The sequence below is a fragment of the Cyprinus carpio genome, chromosome A5 (genome assembly GCF_018340385.1).
Source record: "Cyprinus carpio isolate SPL01 chromosome A5, ASM1834038v1, whole genome shotgun sequence".
In the NCBI taxonomy this organism is placed as follows: Eukaryota; Metazoa; Chordata; class Actinopteri; order Cypriniformes; family Cyprinidae; genus Cyprinus; species Cyprinus carpio.
In genome coordinates this window covers 30,039,795-30,065,073 of record NC_056576.1, presented here as the reverse complement: position 1 = coordinate 30,065,073, position 25,279 = coordinate 30,039,795, and the positions used below count along the sequence as shown (strand labels likewise).

General features: G+C 37.7%; 1 protein-coding gene across 1 annotated transcript; it reads right to left on the bottom strand.

Moving 5' to 3' along the window:
* Positions 1–1,239: 1,239 nt before the first annotated feature.
* On the bottom strand, positions 1,240–12,644 carry ca5h11orf54 (chromosome A5 C11orf54 homolog). Its single transcript, XM_019120241.2, has 8 exons — positions 12,457–12,644; positions 11,804–11,902; positions 11,657–11,730; positions 8,210–8,311; positions 7,696–7,872; positions 2,792–2,941; positions 1,925–2,041; positions 1,240–1,817 (listed from the first exon to the last, which is right to left on the bottom strand). Exons 1-8 carry the CDS (start codon positions 12,560–12,562, stop codon positions 1,644–1,646), a joined length of 999 nt encoding a protein of 332 aa, XP_018975786.1. The 5' UTR covers positions 12,563–12,644; the 3' UTR covers positions 1,240–1,643.
* Between the last annotated feature and the right edge of the window lie 12,635 nt (positions 12,645–25,279).

Below are 25,279 nucleotides of genomic sequence, written 5' to 3'. Positions count from 1 at the left end.
ACCCACCTCAGCAGTGCCACAGGCTGATTGCCTCCATGCCACGCCGCATTGAAGCAGTCATTTCTGCAAAAGGATTCCTGACCAAGTATTGAGTGCATAACTGAACATAATTATTTGAAAGTTGACTTTTTTTGTATTAAAAACACTTTTCTTTTATTGGTCGGATGAAATATGCTAATTTTTTGAGATAGGAATTTTGGGTTTTCATGAGCTGTATGCCAAAATCATCAGTATTAAAACAATAAAAGACCTGAAATATTTCAGTTGGTGTGCAATGAATCTAAAATATATGAAAGTTTAATTTTTATCATTACATTATGGAAAATAATGAACTTTTATCACAATATGCTAATTTTTTGAGAAGGACCTGTATAACATTTATGGAAAATAATGAACTTTTATCACAATATGCTAATTTTTTGTGAGGATGAAGACTAACCTGCTCTCCTCTCCTAAATTAGAGGACCATTTTGAACAGTTTTCGGAACTAGAGAGATTGAAGGAGATGGTTCTGGAGAGAAACGACTTTGTGGTGAGTTAACAGTCCTTATACTTTCAGTAGCGATTTTGCAGTGAAAAGTAATCATTTAGTCAAATTATACTTCACTGTCATTGCTTTATTTATAGGCCTGGTGATGTGGCCAAGGCCTCCCTTATTCTTGTGACAGATTAAAGCAACAACGGAGAAATTTTGAAGATTTATGCTGATGGTATGGAGTTCATATCCCTTCCTGAACCATCAGCCATGCAAAAGTAGCCAATCAGCTTCTTTCTCTGCCACAGCCATAACCATCAGAGCTGCTCCCTAATGCCCGATTAGAAATAAAATGTTAAAGGCTTTGGCAGAGCTCCTACAAATGTGCCTGGTTGAGAATGTACTAATATTCATCAGTTCTAGTTGGCAGTAGACAATATCAAAACTTGAGGCAGGCCTAATATACTGTAAGGTCTTCACTAAATAAAAGATCAGGTGAAAGGTATCTTATGTTATTCTTAGTCTTTGCATGTGAGTGTTACAATGAATACTGAACACTAATTTAAAAAAAAATTTAATACACTACCAGTCAAAGGTTTGGAATGATTGAGATTTTTTAATGATTTTGAAAGAAGGCGCATGAAGGCTACATTTATTTAATCAACAATACAAGTAAATATATATAAAAAAAGCAATACTGTTAAATAGCGTTACAGTTTGATTTCTGAGAAGTTGAACTGTTTTCTTTTTAATCGATTTTAAAATTTAATGTATTCCTGTGAATCCAAAGCTGAATTTTCAGCAGCCATTACTCCAGTCTTCAGTGTAACATGATCCTTCAGAAATCATATAATATGCTGATTTGGTGCCATATTTGTTGCTGTGCCAAATCAGTCGCAAAAATGTAGTGCAGTTGTGAAAAATTCAGTTCACTGATGTTTCAATTAATAGGCTAATCTCCCTGTGAAATTAATGAAAAAAAATTAACTCTTTGAAATGGCTTGAATATCTAGTACAAAATGTAATGTGAAATGTATTGGATTGTGAAAAGTGCTCAAATCACTCAATACGTGTTATATTTATTTACTTTTCATAAACATAAATTTGCAAAATGTGTTATAGTGCCTATAATCCTTTTATAGCATAAAAAATAAGAACTGTCAATAGTTTAATCTCGACCAATATTGTGTGTCTCAGTGGGTCGGTCGATACGGTAGATGAACTCCGCGGGCAGGAAGTATCCCAGGTACTCCACTGTGTTTGGAGTGGTGTCTATGTAGTAATGGCCCCCCTCACCATGATGACTGAAGCCATGTGTATGCTCCACTCTCAGGTCAAGACCCTGTGAATTGGGAGCAACAGAAATTAGTTGATATGAAATATTTAGCAAAGATGCAGAATAATATTGTCAGTAAATATGGAGGTATAACATGGTGGGTTGGTACTCACTGGGTCTCTGGACACCATGACAGTTTGAAAGATCAGTGGAGCACTGATTTCAAAATGCCTTAGCCAGTTATTGACATCCTCATTGGTGTTTAAAGGGCAGGCGGAGAATTCAGGTGGTAAAGACAGAGCAGTGAAAAGATTACGTTAACATCACATCACTTCTGCTCTACCATTTTTTACGTTTAATAATAGTTCAAGATGCTACTTTATTCTATAGTTTATCAGTAACTGCTTTCACACACACACACACACACACATTTTCCCATCATTATAGGGACATTCCATAGAAATAATGGTTTTTATACTGTACAAACTGTATTTTCTATCCCCTTACCCTAACACTAAACCTACCACTCACAGGAAGCTTTCTGCATTTACACTTCATTCTGTATGATTTATAAGCTTGTTTCATCATAAGGGCCAAAAAAATTTCCCCACAAGGTTAAAATTTACTGGTATTAATATACTTTGTGGGGACATTTGGTCCCCATAACGTAGCGAATACTATTATACGAACACACACACAAAAACGAATCACAGTATTACAAGTAAAACTGAAAAGCATAAAAAGACTGTACACTTCCATTCAAAAATAACATTTCTGAGAGAAGTCTCTTATGTTCACCAAGACTGCACTTATTTGATAAAAAAAAAATATAGTAAAAAGAGTAACATTGTGAAATATTGTTTTACTTTTATCTATAGAATCCACAATGCTATAAATATATATTTTTTGATTCATACAAATTGCTTAATCTAATATTTATACAAAGATTTCTTATTTAGAAACTAAATACATTTTTTTTTTTTTAGAACATCCAAAGTTTATTTTTTTTTTAAAATGTTTTTTTTTTTTTTTTTTTTTACCATAATATGGATCTTCGCCTTCCCCTTTTGTATGACGAAAGTTCCCCCCAGGGCCACACTCTTCTCCCCATAATGTTCTTCCATGGTCTTTCTCATGCAGCTCACAAGACTGTCCTCTCCAGTTCTTCTGCAGGCTCTCACCTCAATGACCTGCAATGGTAGTTTAAAACCTTGTTACTGTTTGATAATAATGTTGTTGTTACAACTTGATTGCATAAGAGCACATGCACAAAGACACAAACTGAAAAGGCATTAACTTGAATAGGGACAGTGATAAGGCAAACACAGCTGAACGTAATACAATCAAATCAATAACCATGATAACCATATAACTTAGGTTGGAAAAAAGGTTGCAAACATAAAGTCCACATGGAGAATCTGTCTGTGTGTGACAGAACACCCCCTTCCAGAAGGCACGACCTTGCACCGAAGGATGGAAAACGGAGGGGACTCTTGAGGAGGAAGGACATCCAACAAAAAAGCCCAGGGTGGTCGTGATAGTGGTCCAAGGGGTAGCCTAGAGCAGAGGAAGATGGTCACTGATCCAGGCCACAGCTGAGACTGTGCCCCACGGCGGTGTCACAGGAGGGAGGATCCATGGGGAGGTAGTCACGGACGTCACCATGGGGACAACCGGAGGTGACGATGACATGGAGGGAAGAGCCCACCACGCACCTGGAGATTTGACATTGAGGGTGGAAGGAGCATAGGCGCAGGAGCCAGGGTGATGGGTTGAGGTGGAGCAGAGCACACAGAGATAGTAGACAGCTACGGGCTCATTAAGCCTGGGAAGAGCTGGCTACCGGCAGGCCTGAGGTGGTGACTCGACACTGAGAGGAGGCTCTGAGGGACTGATGGGCGGCCTTAGCAGTCTCAATAGTATTCTGGAGAGGTGGTGGGAGAGGGAGGCTGGGCGGGACCAGCAGGTTCTGACGGTGGCGAAGGGGGCAGAATATCAACCTCTCTGAAATCAAAACAGTTCTCTAGCATGGTAACCAAACGCTCACTCTCAGTGGCTCACTTCCATGCCCTCGTACTCCACTAGCACTCCCTCAGCAATGGACGAAGCAGCCGGCTCACACAACTGGTCAGACATGCGCTGCTCTGGCTCTGTGACGATGTTATGCTTAGTTGATCTCCAAGGTGCTGGCTCTAATGTCGCGGCGGAGACACTCTCTTCGCAGTCTTGCAGATCCTCGCAGTCTGGTGGTGCTTGGGTGGGCACTAGATCTGTAGTGGGGAGATTTTTAGTGTTGGGCAAATCTATATATTGGGCATTGTTGTGGCAGTGTTGAGTCCGGCATGCAGGAACCTGCAGAGGCAATCATCCGGGAAAGATGTTGGTGGTGCGGGACTGAGGAATTCCTCCAAATGTTCTCGAAAGAGCTGTCCTTCTGGTCAAGGCACAGTAACGGTACTGCTGACAGAACCATGGTGGTCAAAAAAAAAAGAAAGAAAGAAAAACAAACACAAACTTTCAAAAGGAAAAAACAAAAGCTTCAAAACATGTACTTTTGAACTTTCAATTCATCAAAGAATTCTATTCATTCCACAAAAATATCAAGCAGCATAACTGTTTTTAACATTGATGAAACCAGATGACCAGATGAAACTTCTAAATTACCGAAGATAACAGAGTGTGTTAAAAATGTAAAAAGATTGGATGACTAATCATTTTCTCCTATTAAATTCGGATAAGACAGAGATATAACTTATTGGACCAAAAAAACAGTACACATAATCTTTTGGATTACAATTTATAACTAGACGGATGAACTGTTACTTCCTCCATACAGTAAAAAATCTGGGTGTTATATTAGACAGCAACTCGTCTTTTGAAAATCATATTTCCCATGTTACAAAAATAGCATTATTCCGTCTTAGAAACATTGCCAAGCTATGAAACATGTTACCCGTTTCTGATGCAGAAAAGCTAGTTCATGCATTCATGACCTCTAGACTGGACTATTGTACTGCACAGCTAGGTGGTTGTCCTGCATCCTCAATAAATAAGCTACAGGTAGTCCAAAATGCAGCGGCTAGAGTCCTTACCAGGTCAAGAAAATATGATCATATTACCGCAATTTTACAGTCTCTGCACTGGCTACCTATTAAGTTCCGTATGAGTTACAAAATATTATTACTTACCTACAAGGCCCTTAATGGTTTAGCTCCTGGGTACCTAACTAGTCTTCTACCACACTACAATCCATCGTGCTAGCTAAGGTCACAAAACACTGGACTTTGGATAGTACCTAGGCAGTGTTGGGTATGTTATGTTCAAAAAGTAATTAATTAATATTACTAATTACATCATCAATATTGTATTTAAATTACTTTACTAATTACTCTGTCTGAATAGTAACTTAGTTACTCAATAAGTAACTTAATTATTCAAATCGCTAATTAGGCTACATCTTAAAATTCCTATAAACCTTAACAGAAATTAAACTCTTTATTCTTTAAATTTGAGTCAAACTTAGAATAGTTTAGCCTTTTAGCGTTAAAACAACTGTAATAAACATTTTTATAAAAAAAATATTTTTAACCTTCTTTGGTTAACAAATAGAAATATTCTAAATAATAACATATCTGAATAACAAAAAAGCTTAAGAAAAGTTAAACAATACATTTCAGTTTGGTAAGATGTTCAGGAAAAGCCCAACTATTAAAATCCGTACGTTTATGTAAAAATAACACGTTAACTAATGTAGGTAAGTATAAATTACATAAATTATCTTCTCTGATGAATAAAGCCGTGTCAGATCGCGTTGTTCTTCTGAAGTAAATTCCTCATAGCAGGACTTCTTTCAAAAACGATGAAAATTAGACGAATCTTGATAATTTTTTTTAATCTATTTTTTGTATCTAGATGAGGGTGTTTGCGTGCAGGTGACTGCATATAATGAGCTCAGATACGGGAAAGACTGTACATCGTTTTAGTTTCATACGGATTACATAATCAGATAATATTTGTTTTCGATTTGAATTTGTTCAGTTTAAAAGTAGACACTTCAACCTTTCAGATACAGGAAAGACTGTGCCTCGCTTTAGTTTCATATGGATTACATAAACTAATTCAAATTGAAAACGAATATTCTCTGATTATATAGTCCGTATGAAACTAAAGCGAGATACAGGCTTTTTCCGTATCTGAGCTACTTTTAAATAAACTAATTCAAATCGAAAATGAATATTATCTGATTATTTAAAAGTAGCTCAGATACAGGAAAGACTGTGCCTCGCTTTAGTTTCATACGGAGTCCGGACTATATAATCATAGAATATTCGTTTTCGATTTGAATTCGTTCATTTAAAAGTAGACACAAGCTTTCTATAGACATATTTCTCATGTCTCTGTGCCAAATATTCGCTGAGTTTGTGACATGTAGAAAGTTGCTCACTGAGACAGATGGCAGAAATTGCACCCTGTTTGTTTTGTTTATTTTGCAAAAGCACAATGTTTTGTTGTTATTGTCAGTGTACACAAATAAAAGTAGGCCCTTTTTAGATTTGATTGATTTTAGTCTTATCTGTATATGAGTATTTAAGGTTTCTCTGTGAATCAGGAAAAACTGAAAGTGAACCCGCCGGTGTGCAGAGGGTTAAAGACGCTGGAATTCAATTTTATTTTCAGATGGTAAATTTAGATTTCAAATTCAATATTGATTTTAGAACTGTTGAAATGATTTACTGTATGTAACGCAAATACTTTATAAGTAACTGTAAATTAAATTAAATTACCTAAAAATGAGCAGTAATCCCTTACTTTACTTTTTTAGTGGATAAGTAATTTAATTACAGTAACGCGTTACACCCAACACTGTACCTAGGATAGCAAACTCCATCAAAGAAGGTAGAGCTTTTTTGCATTTGGTTCCCATACTCTGGAATAGACAATGTTCAGGGTTCAGACACACTCTCTCTGTTTAAATCTAGATTAAAAACATCTTTCTTTGGCCAAGCATTCAAATAATGCATCTCATAATCTTGTACTGCAGTTATATCTGATCAAATGTGCATTATTATTCTTTAGCTTGGGTTAAACAAATTAATTTTACTTGGTTGGAACAGCATCTACGCTAATTACGTCTATTTGTTTCTCTGTTTCTGCCACATAAATAGGATTTACACAAGTTTCAGTCTGGATCCAGAACACCTAAGTAGAGATGATGCCAACCCCTCAGATGATGCCAACCCTGAAACAACATACAGAACTACCACATTTTGCTATAAGTTTGATTGCATCATATAATAATTGCTGTTAAAAGTGTTCATCGTCTGTTTGATTATGTCTTTAATCAGTCACCACTGATAATTTTGCTATAAGTTTGATTGCATCTGTAAACTTTGCAAAACAATTGATTATGTCTTTAATCAGTCACCACTGATAAGCTACTGTATCGTAAAAAGCACTATACAAATAAACTTTAATTAAACTGAATTGATAATACTATGAAATGTATCTTGAGCACCGAATTAGTATATAAGAATAATCACTGAAGGATCATGTGACACTAAATACTGGACAAATGGCTGCTGAAAATTCACAGCTTTGCCATCACAGGAATAAATTATATTTAAAATATATTAAAATTAAGTTATTTTAGATTGTAATAATACTTCACTAAATTATTGTTTTTACTGTATTTTTCATCAAATAAATGCGGTCTTGGCGAGCAAGAGACTTTTTTTAAAAACATTTGAAAAATCCACATGAACAGCAGAGCGCAAATATTCAATAAATGCATTTCAAGTGTACTGTAATAATTATCAATAGCTCACTCCTGATAACCGTTTCATCATTTTTGGCCATTACCAAAGGAAATACATCACAGTATTAGGATTATAGTCCCGCAATTCTGTCAGTGTGATATGAATAGCAAAGTCCCCATGGTTTTTACCTTTCCAGGTTTGCCCTCACATGCATAAAGGTTTGCAAGAAGGCCGACATCACAGTCATGGAACCTGTTGCTGTATTTCTCCAGCAGACATTTTCCATCCACTGGGTTGATGGATGAAAAATAACTGGCATTCACTGCAGGTCTTCCTTCAGCTTCTGTCAGCACCAGAGGCATTAACTATGAGAAATCGGGACAGAAACAATGTTATAAACGCCACTGAATTCCACATTAAACCAAAAAGCGGTGTATTTAAAACGAAAAAATATGTTTTGTAGTGACATTACTTTTTTGGTTAATATGGTTGATATGATAGTGTTTTGGACTTTATACAGAAACTTATCACCATATGTAGCATTACAAATAAAAATGTTTGTTTACTGATGCCACTGCAAATTCACATCAGTTTCTTTTCTTGCATTCATTAATTTTTTACAATTTCATTCCATTTCATTAGGTCTAAACATTTAAATCTGTAAAAACTTCATGCTGCTTCTTTTAGTACAGCTATACAGACCTCTCCATTCATGCCAACTGTCTTGGAGGAAACAGCACCAGCACCAAGAAAAAATCCACCAGGCAGCTCCACCTCCTTGGACACAGTGTTTATGTTGTACACCTTACAGGCAGAGGAGGACAAAGTACACAACTCCATTACTTGAGTGAAAGAACAGATACTGCTGGTCAAATATTACTCCATTACAAGTGAAAGTTGAAAAGACAGATTTTTACTTAAGTAAAAGTACAGAAGTACTAGCTTTTAAAAGTACTTAAGTACCAAAAGTAAATTTCCTTTTTTATGTCAACACACTGTTTTATGATTGCTGTATGTAATACTTGCAAAACCTTGACAATTTTTTTTTATTTAACACCCCTACCCCCCACAAAAGCAGCATGGTAGTGATCTCACACAGCTCTGGCAGTGTGTGCACACATCTACGTGTAGCCCTTCATCCACATTTGAACCGAGTCAACGGTGAAATTGCTGTAAATACAGACTGATAATAAAAAAGAAATCAAACCTGCTTTAAAACTCTTTTGTGCATTACATATGGTTGGTTTTTGTTTAGGTATGGGATTTGGTTTTTTGTATATGATAGTTTTTTTGCTGAGATAATGTTTAATGTGTTGTTTTGTCATTATTTATTCATATTCGTGTAGCTGCATGAACCAATGGGGCTTCAATATGCCAAAAGGGGGGAGCCGACCTCTAAATAAGTTGGCTCTAAGCGCCATTTCGTCAGAATCTTTAGACTGAAATGACAGTCATTGATTCGTGTGCAGCCTTATAGCACAGCAGCCTACGCAATGCTCGTTCCCTTATCTCAGGCAACCAAGGTTACGTTAGTCACCGGGATGTCCAAGTTATAAAACCTGGTGAAGGTAAATGGTGACGACCAGCCAGTGGCCGCACAAATGTCACCAATAGAAATTCCGCTGGACCAAGCCCAAAAGGAGATCATTCCTCTGGTGGAGTGGGCCCTCACACCTTTAAGGTACCACAAGCCTGCTGAGGTGTAAGCCAAGGCTATACTATCAACTATCCAGAAAAGATTTCTGCTTCGTAACCGGCAGACCTTTAGAGTGGCCTCCGAAGCACACAAAGAGCTGCTTTGAATGCCTAAACAGGCCAGGGAGCTCAACATAAACTCTAAGAACCCGAACTGGACAGAGTGGATTGGGACCCTGCTCACCATCTGAATTGGGGAGTGCCAGAAGGGTGATGACTTGTGCTCTAAATGCAGTGGTGAACACTTTTGGCAAATAGCCATGTCTTGGTTTGAGGACAACTCTACAGTCATTACTCAAGGCCCAAACTCAAGACAGAAAGTACTGACTGACAATGCTTGCAGTTCACCCACTCGCTTGACCTATGATAGAAAGGAGGCCGGTCTTAAGTGACAGGGCCAACCGACTGAAGTGGCTCAAAGGGAGGACCCCATTAGGCCCTGGGGCCTATAGATAAGTCCCAAGTAGGCACAGTATGAGGACAAGGTGGATTCAATCTCCGAGCTCCCCTCAGAAACTTAACGACCAAGTCAATTCTGCCAACTGATTGGACAGCCACGAGAGAATGATTCGCCACAATGGCTACCACATACACTTTGAGTGTGGAAGGGGTGCGCCCCCTTAGCCAACAGCTCTTGCAGAAAGGTTAGCATGCTTTCCAAGCCTGAAGCCAGATGGCAAGTGATTCTAGTTTTTCTAATGGGGGCGGGGAACTGACATTAGTAGTAATGAGGAGAGGAGAAATGCTCTTTTGAATATGTGGGTCTGCTATCACAGCGACAGTTTGCTTGGGCGCATACTGAATGAGAAGGATGGGACCAACTTGAGGACTTCCATCACTCAGTGTTAAGCAGAGGGATGGAGAGCGAGCACAAGCTTTTTTTGAGGGAGTTGTGGCCTCGGTGAGAATTGACCCTCTCCTCTTCCTTTCAGTGTTTGGATCAGGACAGCTTCTGAGGCTTAGAGTCCAACGTCAAGCTGGGGTGGGGACCTTGGCACTTCAGAAATGGGTAGCATTTTCCATCCAGGGGCCATGCTGAAGCACAGGCTCAGGTTTAGGCTGGGGCTGAAGCAGCACCGGCTTTGCAGGCTGCGGAGCAGATGGACCCTTCTGGTGACTTGAACCAGCCATTACATTGGTGTGCTTCTGCAGAAAGTGACACATTGCCTGCGATGACTTCTGTGCCTCTGTAAATCACTCTGCAAACCCATCCACAACAGGGCCAAACAGTCTCTTATGAGAGACTGGCGAGTCTAGGAAGGAGTCTTTGTCATCATCCCTGATATACGTTAAATTCAGCCAAAGGTGGTGCTCCAGCAATACCTAATTTGCCATGGCCTTGCCGATCGCCTGCGTGGTGGCCTTAGTGGCGTGCAGAGCCAGGTCAGCCACTATGTGCAGCTCTCTAAAGGCATCAGAACCCTAGCTGGAGTCGACCATGGTGCGGAGAAGTTTGGGCTGGAACACTTGAAGCACCGCCATCGTGTGAAGCGCTGAGCCAGCTTGGCAAGCCGCTGAGTAAGCCCTGTTTGCTAGGGCTGACGTAGTCCTGCAGGTTTTTGATGGATTTGCTGCATGGGCTTTCAATCCCAGGGCTGATGGTGGGCACAGATGTGCGACCGCCTCTTCCAGAGGGGGGAGCTTGCTATAACCACTTTCTTAAGCGTCATCAGTGTAGAGGGATGGATGTAGAAGGATTTAATGAAGGATTAATTCCTCATTAAAGAAGGCGATAGTAGAGAAGGATGAGACCCATGCTCTCACAGTGAGTGCATGCCGTCCTAGTGAGCACAGCCTCTATTTGGGCATTGCCCAGACAGGCGACGCACACATCGCAGGAAATTGTTCAGAAATTTGCTCTTAGAATGCCAGATAGCCACTTGGGAAGGCTTCTGGCTTCTTCCGCTGCAGGGGGCTCCTTCTACAGTGGCAGGCAGCAGGCTGAGCTTCTTCCTTCTTCGACTTCTTGCTTGCAGAGACAGCGAGAAGATTATCTTCATCACTGAAGTAGAAAAATTCTGAGGAAATGGCGCTTAGAGCCAACTTATTTAGAGGTTGGCTCCTCCCCTTTTGGCGGGTTGAAGTGCCATTGGTTCATGGAGCTACACGGACGTGAACAAATCAGGCTTCATTATCAGAGTAAACAGGAGTTTCCCCAAAAGCATCAGTGACGCAACGGGAGAGTTCGAAAGGGAACCCAGCAATACAACTGTAGCTATATAACTTTACAACAGCAACACTGCTTTAACAAAAAAGCAAAACAGCAAGATTTATTTGACATCAAATAAAAATTTTCAAAAATGCTCTCTAATTGCATACTCAAGTATGCATAAAGTAAACACTCAAGTAAATGTACTTTGTTACGGTCCACCTCTGCTTACAGGGGAAAGTTTGCATCGGTTAGGGTACAATTGTGTTTTTTATGACAGTCATATTTACAGTTGATTAACGCACCTTGTTCGGTTGGGCCAAAGGAATCAGATATGGTACACCTCCCACATCAGTGATACGAGGTTTGCCACACAGACCTAATAAAAGAGTAACAAGGGCTGTTCAAAGAGCCTGTAATACTTTGACACATGGAAAAACATTTGTACTCACCCTTGACAGGAAACCCAAAAGGCTCTTGTGTAAGATCTGGACAGTCAGTTACAGACACTTTTACATCAGAAAAATTCTTATTCAGTCCTGATTGCAGCACTGTAACACAAATACACATACACAAATAGTTACAATTATGAAGAAATGTGTGCCCAGCTGCAACCAATTCCTTAGTAAAATATTTGTAAGGACATTATTATTGCAAGGATAACTTAAAAGTGCACACAGTAAATTTTTGTTCATGTTTAGCTCGCTGCAGTACAAATGGACTAACAGTTATACATCTAGGACTGAACGCATTAATGCATTAATTTTCTGTTGTAGGTAAAAAGTTTACATAATTTTAATTATTTCATTTTAATAATTTTAACCATTTGCATTTTATTCATTTCTTTGTGTAAAACATTTAATTAGCAAGAAAAAAAACTTTAATGTTGCAATGGTTGGTGTTTGCAGTCTGCATCAGCCTAAATACAAACAAACAAATAAGGGTAAAGAATCGTTCGAAAAAAATCAAAACTGTTTAAAACAGCCAGTTTGAAGTTCGGACTTATATCATACGTCACTTGGATTTCTCAAGTAACGCTACAATGAAAGAAAATAGTCATGCTACATGCTATACCCTTTGTTTTCAAAACAAAATGCACCATTACCCTGACATAATTCCGCGAGTTCTGGAACGTGCAGCTGGAATTTTTCGGTCTTGCCGGTGTCTGCCATCCTTTTCAGCGTGTGTATTGATCTGTCAGGCTCACGCATTTAGACGAATCACATGACGACGGGCTTGTCCTTCCGCTCGTATCATTTCACAGCTCTGAGCAGAGCGAAAGGAGCATGCAAACTCGTGAAAACGCTTTGATTGGCCATCCAGAAAACGTAAACACGCCCTATGGAATGACATTTAGGACAATATTCAAAAGGAATTGTATATTGTATTTGGAATTGCATACATTGTGACATAATCCACACGCAATTGCAGATCGTGCATTTGTGTCTCCATTTTCTTTTCCGTGTATATAACATGTCTGCCAAATAGCAAACGGAAACACAAAGTCCATTTGCAATTGCATTTCCAATGTCTTACGAGTTATGACCCTGTCATTTGTAATAGCAATAGAAAATCAAACATTTGCTATATCTGCTCCAACCTTCACAAAATTCAAATAGAATCTCAGTCCCCTTAGCACTTGCATTTCCTATGCCTAACAAAGCCAACTCTCAGTCAGTCTTGAGGGTGGGGTTTATTGTATACATTAAATATATTAAATATATAAATTAATATATATTATTATTCATTTCTATGAGGAAAATGGGAAAAATAGGGAATGTCTATTTTTGCAATAAAACATGCCCATTTATTTATTTATTTATTTACTTCAAACAAATTAAGAAGCCAGAACTGGTTTTATGTTCACCTGTCAACCATAAAAAAAATTTTTTTTAAAAAACATCAACTTAAACCCACAAACTTTGGGTTACTAGTCCAACACTAACCATAAGGCCACGACTGCCCCAATCAGAGAATCTGTGGAAACTTGGCATGATGTGAGAAGTGTGTCGTCCGTGTGACTCTGTGCTCAATTGCAGCTCATGTTCAGTTTGTAAGTGAATGCTCTGAATTCTGCTTTATTTCAGCATTTTATTCAACAATATATTTTTTACATTTATTAATGAACTATATTTGTATCTTTTTGACCTATTGACCTTTTTTGGCTTATCGCACACCGGAAGCGTAACATTCAGTTCAAGAGTGCAGTTCAAAACTGCTAATCTAATCATCAAACAGGCCAAAGTTCACTTCAAGAATGAACAAAGTGATGTCGTTTGGTGTATGGCAAAACAGAACAAAGAGAAAGACCCATATTATAGCTCTTAATACAAAGTATTCAGTCTTTACTCAACACACAGGTTTTGCTGAAAAATGCACAATACACAATCTTCTGGCCTAGGATGAAGTCATTATGTACATTAACAATAATTTTGTACAAAAACAATAATGCCACTTCCTAGTGAAAAGATAAATTGTTAATGCTGATTTAATTTGACTGGTAACTTATTCTTCCTGATTGTATGTTATTATTTTAATTCAATTTATTGTTTAATCAAAATTTTTGATAAAAGTTTATTTATTTTTATTTATTTTTTGACACAAAAGATGACACATTTATTAAAGTTTTTTAAAAAATGGCATTACAAAGGTAAACTTCACACTTTAAAGAGTCAAATATCACCGCATAATGGGAAGGTTAATTTCTGTCATTGATCATGTGAAGTAGGAGCACAAGTGGTCCTAAAAAAAAATTAAGTGTAGAGTCCTGAAGAATCTAATGTTACCTTTTAAAAATTAATTGCAAATATTTATGCAAAGTGTAAACTATTACAGAGCAAACGGAAAGATCCATATTATAGCTCTTAATATGAATAATTCTGACTTTATTCAAGCCACAGATTTTGTGTGTGTGTGTGTGTGTGTGTATATATATATATATATATATATATATATATATATATATATATATATATATATATTCTTTCTGGTCCTCAAATCGGATTGGCTGAGAGCAGGGGTGGCCCTGTCACTGTGAAACAAAAAATACCAGGTTCTGTCATGAAACTCTAGATGGTGCAGGTTGATGGGTCCTTAGCGTAACTGATGATATTCTTAGCATTAAACGATTTGTCACAAGCTGATTGGTTCATGTTGCATATGCAGCCAATGAGCTTGCTGCTTTACATTTAAATGGATGATTACTGTAGCATTCCCTTGAGCATTGCAGCGTTTTCAGTGTTCCCCAGCTCCACCTGTATAGATCTGCTATGGGTTATTTTATATGCTATTTGTGCAGCAGCAGTATGTCTTAAATACTCACAGCACCATATTGGCTTATGTATTGGCAGTAGCAAGTTCCTGTACTTGCTTGAAGCAGCAGCAATAATCTACAAATACAGCAATAGCCAATAGCAGCAGCAATTAAGTAGCAGCGTAGTAGATCTATTCCGCCAAGACCACAAACATTAACATTGTCATATCCTTGCTAAAATCTTCAGAGTTCTCATGATAGAAATATACTTACCGTAATCAGACTTGTATGCCATCTTCCTAGGACACACACACATTTACAGTGATTATATGAACGGTTTGGTTAGCATGACTTTTCTTTGTGTCAGGGCCACAATTCAATAAACACGAAGTTAAAGTGGCTTAAATTGTAGACAATATTGTCTTTTTTCCTCTATTTCGCTAAAGACAATGGTTTCAAACAAAGCCATGTTGTGCGTCTCTGCAGCAACACACAGTGGTGCTTCCTTATGGAATTTATTTGCATTTATATATATATATATATATATATATATATATATGTGTGTGTGTGTGAGTGAAACTGGGCTGTGGTGGGAAAAAATCGATTTTGATGGAAGAGCACTTGCATTCAGATCAGTTCACTGATGGTTTTACCATAATAGGCAGTTTATGTGGCTAGATTGACCGTGCTTTTTTGACATGGCGGCTGGTCTGACTGCAGTCCTAAAACTGACGTTTTCGAATTAGTAATGGAGGCTTGAGCTCAGCTGTTAAACAGAAACTTGTGATTTAACAGTTTAAGCTGTTGTATAAACACAATATCACACTCGTAGCAGTGCGATATGGATGTATATCGTCATGCTTGATTACCAATGGCAGGAGGCTGCCATACCGCTATACAGCCATATCACACTGCTACTCGTGTGATATTGCTATATGTATTATATATATATATATATATATATATATTTGTGAAATGGTAAAATCAATATTCATTTGAAACATTTAATGCACAGTATAAATCAGGGGTTTCAAAGACAAAAACAGCAGGCATACCTGTTGTATCAAAGGGATGCCTACTGTTTTTGACTTTGAAAACACCTGATTTAGGCTATACTGTGCATAAATGTTTTGAATTAATATTGATTTCACCCCAGTCCTAATTCTTGTCAATTTTAAACAGTAAAAGACACACACACATAAAAAAAAAAAAAAAAGTATATATTTTTTTTTTCATAATTCACAATGTATATAGTGCTACAACAAAAACGGTGAAATGAAGAAAAAAAAAAAAAAAAAAAAAAAACATTTGTTTAGAGCATTTTTAATACAAAAATATAAAAATCAAACTGTGATACCAAACAGGACCACAAGGAGATGACAAAAGAAAACTAAAGCAGCTGCCTTGCCTTGATTGCATATAGGCTACTATGGATCCTTAAGAAACACTAAACGACAACCCTCACATGCTCCAAAACATTAAGGGTTGTTAAAAGCGACGCCTTAATGGCAATATATGTATACAATACATCATATAATTATGATAATATATATCTATCACTCCTCTCAGGACACAGACGAGAGACAGAGGTACGTGAATCCAAGTACAGTGCTTTATTTACAAGAGTGCATGCAGAGTAAGCAGACAGTGATTTCAGGTGCCGATCACTCAGTGAATCCGTCCTTTTGGGGTTGAAGGCAGGCGAGTACGGTCTTTTGCAGATATTCACCTTTTTTCACCTTCAGACACAGAAGCTATCAAGCAACCTCAGAGAAAATACAGAAGACTCGGAAGAGCGCTGATATTTCAGACCATGGGGTAATGATCAGGAATCCTGGGGGCAGTAGCACAATGACACAGAGGTTAGTGTTACAAAGGTTAGTATACGTTACGTCTCAAAATCTGCTGCGCTTTGGTCGATCAGGAGACAACACTTTATGATCCATTCCTGTTGGAGACTTGACGCTGAACTGGGGCTGTGGTGAGTGTTTTATCCTGTTCTGTGATGATGTTGCTGATGGTGAACAGGTGCGGGTGATTAGTATTCAGGTGAACGTGATCGTTGTGAGATGGATGGGACCGCTTGACTTGTCCCTGACATGTCAGTCTCCACTGCTAAAAGGACATACTATCACAACAAAATTAACAAATCGCCTAACTCTCACATGCTCTTTAAAACATTTTCCTCCCTCCTTTGTCCTCCTCCTCCCCTTCCTTCATCAACTCTAACAGCTGACGACTTTGTCACATTAATAAAATTACAAACCTCAGTGCACAATTTGCCACACCACAAACTGTCAAACACATCTTACCAGCAAACATACACTCGTTTTCATACTTCTCTCCAGTCTCTGAGGCAGAAGTCTCTAAACTCATCCTTTCCAATGCTCCTACTACTTGTACGCTTGATCCTATTCCATCTCATCTCCTTTAAGCCATTTCTCCTGCCATTGTACCTGCACTTACTCACATCATTAACACGTCCCTTCACACTGGTGTTTTCCCCTCAACATTTAAACAGGCTCATATAACCCCACTTCTTAAGAAACCCAACTCTTTTAGAGAACTACAGACCGGTTTCCCTTCTAACTTTCATTGCAAAAACACTTGAACGAGTTGTGATTAACCAAGTCTCTGCCTATTTTCACACAAAACAACCTCCTGGAGAGCAACCAATCTGGCTTCAGAAGTGGACATTCGACCGAGACTGCCTTGCTTTCAGTTGTTGAAGCCTTAAGACTGGCAAGAGTGGCTTCCAAATCTTCTATACTTATCTTGCTGTATCTATCCACTGCTTTTGATATGGTGAACCACCAGATTCTCCTGTCAACCCTATTGGAAAATGGCATCCAGGAACCGCACACCAGTGGTTTGAATCTTACCTCTCAGATAGGTCCTTCAAGGTATCTTGGAGAGGTGGGGTGTCCAAGTTGCAACATCTAGCTACTGGGGTGCCACAGGGCTCAGTTCTTGGACCACTTCTCTTCTCTGTCTACACGGCATCACTAGGTTCTGTCATTCAGAAACATGGGTTTTTATATCACTGCTATGCTGATGACACTCAACTCTACCTCTCATTCCATCCTGATGATCTGACAATAGCTGCTCGTATCTCAGCATGTCTAACAGACAATTTTTGTTGGATGATGGACCATCACCTTCAACTCAACCTGGCTAAGACAGAACTGCTTGTGGTTTTAACAAACCCACTTTATCAAAATTTCACCAACCAGTCAGGCTCATCAACCATAACTCCTTCAAAAACAGCTAGAAACCTTGGAGTTGTGATTGATGATGAACTGAATTTCTCAGACCACATTGCTAAAACTGCCCGGTCCTGCATATTTGCTTTATACAACATTAGGAAGATCAGGCCCTTCTTTTCAGAACATACAACACAACTCCTCGTTCAAGCTCTTGTTCTATCCAGGCTGGACTATTGCGATGCTCTCTTGGCAGGTCTTCCAGCCAATTCTATCAAACCTCTACAATTAATCCAAAATGCCGCTGCAAGATTAATCTTTAATGAGCTGAAAAGAACGCATGTCACACCTCTGTCCATCATTTGCACTGGCTACCAGTAGCTGCTCAAATTAAATTCAAGGCATTAAAGGGATAGTTCACCCAAAAATGAAAATTATGTCATTAATGACTCACCCTCATGTCGTTCCAAACCCGTAAGACCTCCGTTCATCTTCGGAACACAGTATAAGATATTTTAGATTTAGTCCGAGAGCTTTCTGTCCCTCCATTGAGAATGTATGTACAGTATACTGTCCACGTCCAGAAAGGTAATAAAAACATCTTCAAAGTAGTCCATATGACATCAGAGGGTCCGTTAGAATTTTTTGAAGCATCGAAAATACATTTTGGTCCAAAAATATAAAAAACTATGACTTTATTCAGCATTGACTTCTCTCCCGGGTCTGTTAGTAGCACGTTCACAACACTGCAGTTTAGTGATATAGGGTTTGATTCAGGCACATGCGATGTAACCGGATCTTCTTGACTGACTGAACTGCTGTGAAGACAGAACTGAAGATGAACCACCGAGCCGAGCCAGATAACGAACGAAACATTGACTCGTTCTCGAGTCAAGAACCGTTTCTGTCGGACGCGTCCGGTTCGAGAACCGAGGAGCTGATGATACTGTGCATGCGTGATTCAGACTGACACACAGTGGCGCATCTGAACCGAACTGGTTCTTTTGGTGATTGATTCTGGTAACCGAAGGCTTGAATCAAGGGCAGTCATCGCCATGAAGTCATTACGTCGAGCGCAAAAGAACTGGTGAAAAACGTTTTCGGCAACCGGTTTATTGAATCAAATTGTCCGAAAGAACCGGTTCGCGGAAAAGAACAGAACTTCCCATCACTACCGGTGATCCGAAAACCGACAGAAACGGTTCTTGACTCGAGAACGAGTCAATGTTTCGTTCGTTATCTGGCTCGGCTCGGTGTTCATCTTCAGTTCTCTCTTCACAGCAGTTCAGTCAGTGTACTGTTTGAGTAAATTAATTACTCCGGGATATTGGTTTATTTATTTATATGGTTTATTTATTTAACTCAGAGGGGAGTGTCAGCCATGTTAAAAAAAGTTAACGCCTTAAGTCATTTGTGGATTAATGCTTATTGTTGACGCGAACCATTTCAAACGATTCAGTTCGATTTTGGTGAACTGGTTCAAGAAGATCCGGCTACATCGAGTGATTCGTTCGCGAACCGGATGTGCTGTGAACGCGCTCATAACAGACCCAGGAGAGAAGAAAATGATGAATAAAGTCGTAGTTTTTGATATTTTTGGACCAAAATGTATTTTCGATGCTTCAAAAAATTCTAACAGACCCTCTGATGTCACATGGACTACTTTGAAGATGTTTTTATTAACTTTCTGGACGTGGACAGTATACCGTACATACATTCTCATGGAGGGACAGAAAGCTCTCGGACTAAATCTAAAATATCTTATACTGTGTTCCGAAGATGAAGGAGGTCTCACGGGTTTGGAACGACATGAGGGTGAGTCATTATTTATATATTTTTGTTTTTTGGGTGAACTATCCCTTTAATGTTTGCCAACAATACCACCACTAGCTCTGCAACCCTTTACCTAAATTCATAACTTCAGAGTTATATGCCCTCTAGAAGCTTGTGTTGTGCAGGCGAACGATGCATTATTGTGCCATCTCTAAGAAGCACAAAATCACTTTCACAGACTTTTTCATTAACTGTTCCCTCCTGGTGGAATGACCTGCCCAACTCTGAGCAGCTGCATCCTTAGCCAGTTCTTGGAAATATTAAAGAAACGTCTGTTACATATTTTTTTGACCCTCTAACTCTAGCACTTTCTATTCTATTTTAATTTATCTTTTTTATTTAAAAAAACTAAAATAGCTTTCTATTTTTTCTATTCTATCTACTTGTTTTTTGGTGTGTGTGTGTGTGTGTGTGTGTGTGTGTGTGAGAATATGTTTCTTTATTTAATATTTTAATATTTTTTGTTTTTTTGTATTTTTTATTTGTTGGATTGATTTTAATATTTTTATGATAAAGGTGACCCAAATAAAACTTAAAGATTTACTTTGTTTTTTTAATGTATGTTTGTAGAGCAATAACTCTTCGAGAATTAAATCAAGCACCTCACTGATTTCTTTCAGAGACTTTCGAGTTATGTGTGTAATGTTTTGATGGTATATATTATATTATATTATATTATATTATATTATATTATATTATATTATATTATTTTTTTTTTATTTTTTTTTATTTTATTTTATTATAATATATTTTTATTTTATTTTTTTTTTTTTTTTTTTTTTATTTTTTTTTTTTTTTTTTTCTAAGCATCGTGTCAACACTGACACCAAATGTTTGATTAGGGGTATGCCATAAAGGTGTGTAGCTACTTGAATTGTATTTTAAAAAGAGAAAGAAAGAAAAACGAAAGAAAGACAAAGTCTAGAAGTGGAAATGTTGGATGCGTTTTTGCAGTCTCATTCAACATCAACATTAACATCTTGGTCTGCTTTTAGATGGATGAGGTGCGCATGCCCGCTACCAAACACTTTAGCTGCTATACAATTAAATGTGAATTGAATCAAACTTGATGCATCATTTTTTTTCCTCCTCTCCATATCAGTAGGGAAACCATACATTCATACTAATTTCTGTAAGTGACTGGAGCATTAAATTTGTAAAAACAATGTTGTAAATTTAAATATATTTATTTATTAATAATTGAGTGCACAAGACTCAAAACATTAAACAAGATTCATTTTCACTTAATTTAATCTTAAACTTTGCTTATTTGGAATGAATTTTTAAAGACAACACACTAAACAGTGTGTCATTAAGATTAATTAGGCCCTCAGTTTCCATGAGATTAGTGACACCACAGTGAAAGGGTCATATGTTGCGATTTCAAGTTTTCCTTTCTCTTTGGAGTGTTACAAGCTGTTCGTGAATAGACAAGATTCCTAAAGTTAAGGTTTTTATTTTTCTTTTTCTAGTTTTGCTCTTTTTTTGGATTGACATGATTTCTTCATTATGTGGGAATATTTGGTTACAAAGACAGAAGGCATAACTTTATTGTTGCTGCCCCCGCCATGTTGTGAAGAGGCTGTGTGATTCGTTGTGAAAGCGAAAATACTTTGTTTGGTCTTCCAAAAGAGGATATGACTAGAAATCAGTGGTTAGGTTGAATTTACAACACTGTTCCAGAACAGTTCAACCCAAATATACAGATGTGTGCAGCGCATTTTATGGAGGATTGTTTCCTGATACTGGAAGAGTAAACTACAATGCCGGCTGTTCTTTTTATGGGTGATTGTTTACTTTTACTTGTTTAGTAAATTTGAATGTGGGGTTTTAATGACTAACAGAGAGTAGTGCTTGTTGTTTGTCATTTCTCCGATCACAAATGCAGACATGATTTTATGTTTATGCTGCACGATGCAAAGCGTAAAAAGACACTATAAGTCATTATAATCTGTAATTATGTCCCCACTGGATGCAACAAATGCCTCGTTTATAATGGGTTTTAATGTTTTTGTCTTGTCATGCCAGTGTTCTGACCGGGACGCGCATCACAGTATGGCAAGGGGCATGACATTTCCGTCACACACTTGAGGCATTCGGCCAATCACAATGCACTGGATAGCTGGCCAATCAAAGCACACCTCTCTTTTCAGTATTCAACGTTTCATGTTTAAAATAACAAAATATTATTTATGAATTTGTAACTGCAGGTTAAATGCATTCATGTCCCTCTGAGCTGAATTAAATAGTGTGTAAATAGGCCTATATCTAAATGCCTCTTCAGATGCAGCTTCTGTGTTTCCTCTGCATTACAAAGATGAATTTTGTTGATACTGATATCATTTGTTTGGTAACAGCCCGAATGTCTTATTTTTCTAATTGACTGATTAAATGTAAGAATTTGACTCAAAAGATAATGCACACTTTTAGAAAAAAAAAAAGGCTTTATTAAGGTAAAAATGCCCATAAAATGTAAAAATCAATTTAAACTTATTGGAACAGATTAATTCCTATCACTGCTTTGACCAGTACACAGAATATGAAGGATATCAAAAACAAGTTATACACACACACACCAGTAGGTAGAGATATTTAAGAGAGTTTATTCTCCAAATAACTCTAATTTCATGTTGCAGAAAAATGTGTTTAGAAATTGTGTATGGACTCTTGTTCTTGTTCCAAGTTACCTTGTTGTCCACTGATTTTTGCCTCTTACAAAAGCCACAAAGCCTTCCAAGAAGACTTGTGTCATGCTTGAGATTTAGTTAGGCTGAAACTTGAAAGTTAAGTTGCACGACAAAGGCTAAATGCAATGTTTAGGTATTATTTTTGGCTGAAACTTGAAAGTTAAGTTTTGAGAATTTTCCAAGTATACATTTGTATGACACTTTAAATTGCTTTATTGTTTCTTATAGGTTTTTGTCATCAGTTGCCTTGAATGTAGTTGGTGCTTTGTTTTTATATTTTACTTTATATATATTTAAGGAGCAGGAAAAACAACATGAGACGCATGAGGTTTTAGCAGCATGTTCAGATGCTGAACATTCAGATTCTTCCCATCGCAGACAACTACCTACTAAGCAGATTGTCCAGTGTCCTGAAAACTTGCATGGACATCATTTAGCGGTAATTGAAGAGAGACAGAAAAACTCTGTAGAGGTAGTTACAGAGCCAGCACTGGAGCATGAGGATGATGACTTCAGATCTGACAATTACCTGCCCAACATTAGCAGTTCCTTGCTGCCACCCCACGGTGGAGACATTTCTATACAGAATGATATTCAACAGACTGATCGTGACTTTGGGTCAGAGGATTTATTTAGCCCAATAAACAGTTGGAAACATAAGAACCATCAAATTCATCAAGCTGCATCTATTACACTGAACATGGAGGAGAGCGATCAAGACAGGGATGTAATTCAAACAGAGACAGAAGGACAGTTTGTGTCCATATTTGGACCATGGAACAACAAGATGGTGTGATGGTGTAACCCCCGCACATGAGGACAACATAACTCAAACAGAGACTGAGGGACAATCTTTGCTTGGGCCAGGAACACCAAACAAGCAGAAACAAGTTGATGCACAAATGCAGGAAACTGTTGCACCTGACAGGAAGAGAAAGAAAAAAAAAGATGTTCCGAACACATCACAGATCCAGGAGGTGAATTGACTTTGGAAAGTTCTGATCAGGCAGTGCCTCAATCTCACAGCCCGATGCTGAAATCACCTGAGGCAATTACAAAGAAATCTACAGATCCAGGATGTGAATTGACTTTGTTAAATTCTGATAAGGATGCAGACAGACAGGCCAACATTATGATCTCACTGGGAGATTCTGCAGATATTGGTTAATATTACAGAAATCTCCATATCTCAGAACACTGACTCACCTGCTGCAGTAAATGGAGATGACACACCCAAAAGACCTGAAAAACAGAGGCAAATGTGTCGTGACAGAGCAGGTGCTGTTCAAACTGAGTGTAATGCAAATATCTTTGTTCAGTCACACAGAAAACATGATACAGAGAATAACCTAAAGGAGGGATCTGGGGCAAGAGAACCATCTGTGTCTCAAACTGATGACGCTATACTGCGCAAAAGCAAGAAAAAGAGGAAAAGAAGGGAGGAAAGTGAATCTGTACGTGATAGCTAAAACTCTTCGGTGCACAATGGAAATGTTTGGGCAGTGTTGAGTGTCATTTATAATGATGGTATAGTAGTTACACAGAAGAAAGTGGGGAGGAGGAAAATAATAAAAAGTAATTACGCACTGATATGTCAAGATTTTAGAGCTCAGTTAAACCGTTTCAAAATAATCTCAACCCCTCAGGCAAGCTATTAGCAGAAAGAGATTTTCTGTCCTTGATTAAATGGCCACAAAAAATATGAAAGCAATGAGAGAAGTTTACAGATAAATACAAATGGAAATGTTATCTAAACCTGTGATTAAATCATTTTTTTTAATTAATTTATTTATAAATAATTGTTTGTGAGACTCTGCATGATTTGAAGCAAGATGAAACACACAAACACCTGTGCATTATTATTGTTAATGGTTTTTTAGATGTTTAGATCAACGTTCTAGTGACAATGGATTTATTTTTAATAATAAAAACATTTTCATTCAGTTTTTTCAATCATTAGGCTATATAGCTAAATTATACACTCCAATCTAGAGCACTGTATCCTTTTTATTATTTTTTTTTACAGAAGCAATGTGTTTGGTCTGTATAATTGTGTCAAATTTTGTACTTTTCCATTATACACACTTTATGCTTACTCTGCTTCAGAGAAATAAAATGTAACGGGTTTCCCGTGTGATAAACACATCTTTACTGATCTAATCCATTTTGTTTCTTTTTCTTTCTCTTTATCAAGAGCTAAATCTTAACAATTTGAGTGATTATATATTTTTTGTGTGAATAGTTTCATGATTTTGAATTCATTTTGCTGAATATTGACAGATGTTGCTAGTTGCCCCAAAATACAAGTTCTGTCATTTATTCACCCTCAAGTCAATCCAAACCTGTACAACTTTATAACTTCTGTGGAATTGAAGAGATAATTTGAGAAATGTCTCGGTATTTTATTGTATTGTCTCCATAAAATGGAAATCTTTTGGAACAACATGAGATTGAGTAGCTAAATGATGACAGCTTTAATGTTGGGGTAACTGTCACTTTAATCCTTATATTAATAGTATTCAATAAAAGCAGCACTTCCAGTCTTCATATTAGAAATAATCCACGTCTATGCATTAGTGATGGGAATTGTTCAGTGATTCTTTCTGCAGGTTTCCTCATTATGCCAGTCAATGAATCATTCACTAAACCAATTCCTGAAGAGTTCTTGAAGGAATGTGTGTCGCTCATGGTGTGCAAAGGTTGAAGTTCTGTTTGTTTTGTATTGTTTCATTTGTTGAACAGATGTGTAAAAGCTAGCCCACACTCACAATCGTGCTGTTAGGAATTTCAACACCACAGATACTTGCGGCCTACCACAGCAGTACTCGTCTTTCAAGTCATTTTTAATCGAAATGTCTTTATACTGAATTAGGCTACTATCCCATTAACCTACTTTGATTTTGCAACAGGGTAGATTGAGAAATAATCAAAAGTGAAATACACTATAATATA

Excerpts from the sequence above, each read along its gene's own strand:
- ca5h11orf54 (XM_019120241.2), bottom strand. The coding sequence starts at position 12,562 with ATGCGTGAGCCTGACAGATCAATACACACGCTGAAAAGGATGGCAGAC. Across the intron at positions 11,731-11,803 it reads TTTTGGGTTTCCTGTCAAGG|GTCTGTGTGGCAAACCTCGT; the intron begins GTGAGTACAAAT and ends CTCTTTTATTAG. Across the intron at positions 2,042-2,791 it reads AGGCGAAGATCCATATTATG|CCACCTGAATTCTCCGCCTG; the intron begins GTAAAAAAAAAA and ends GCTCTGTCTTTA.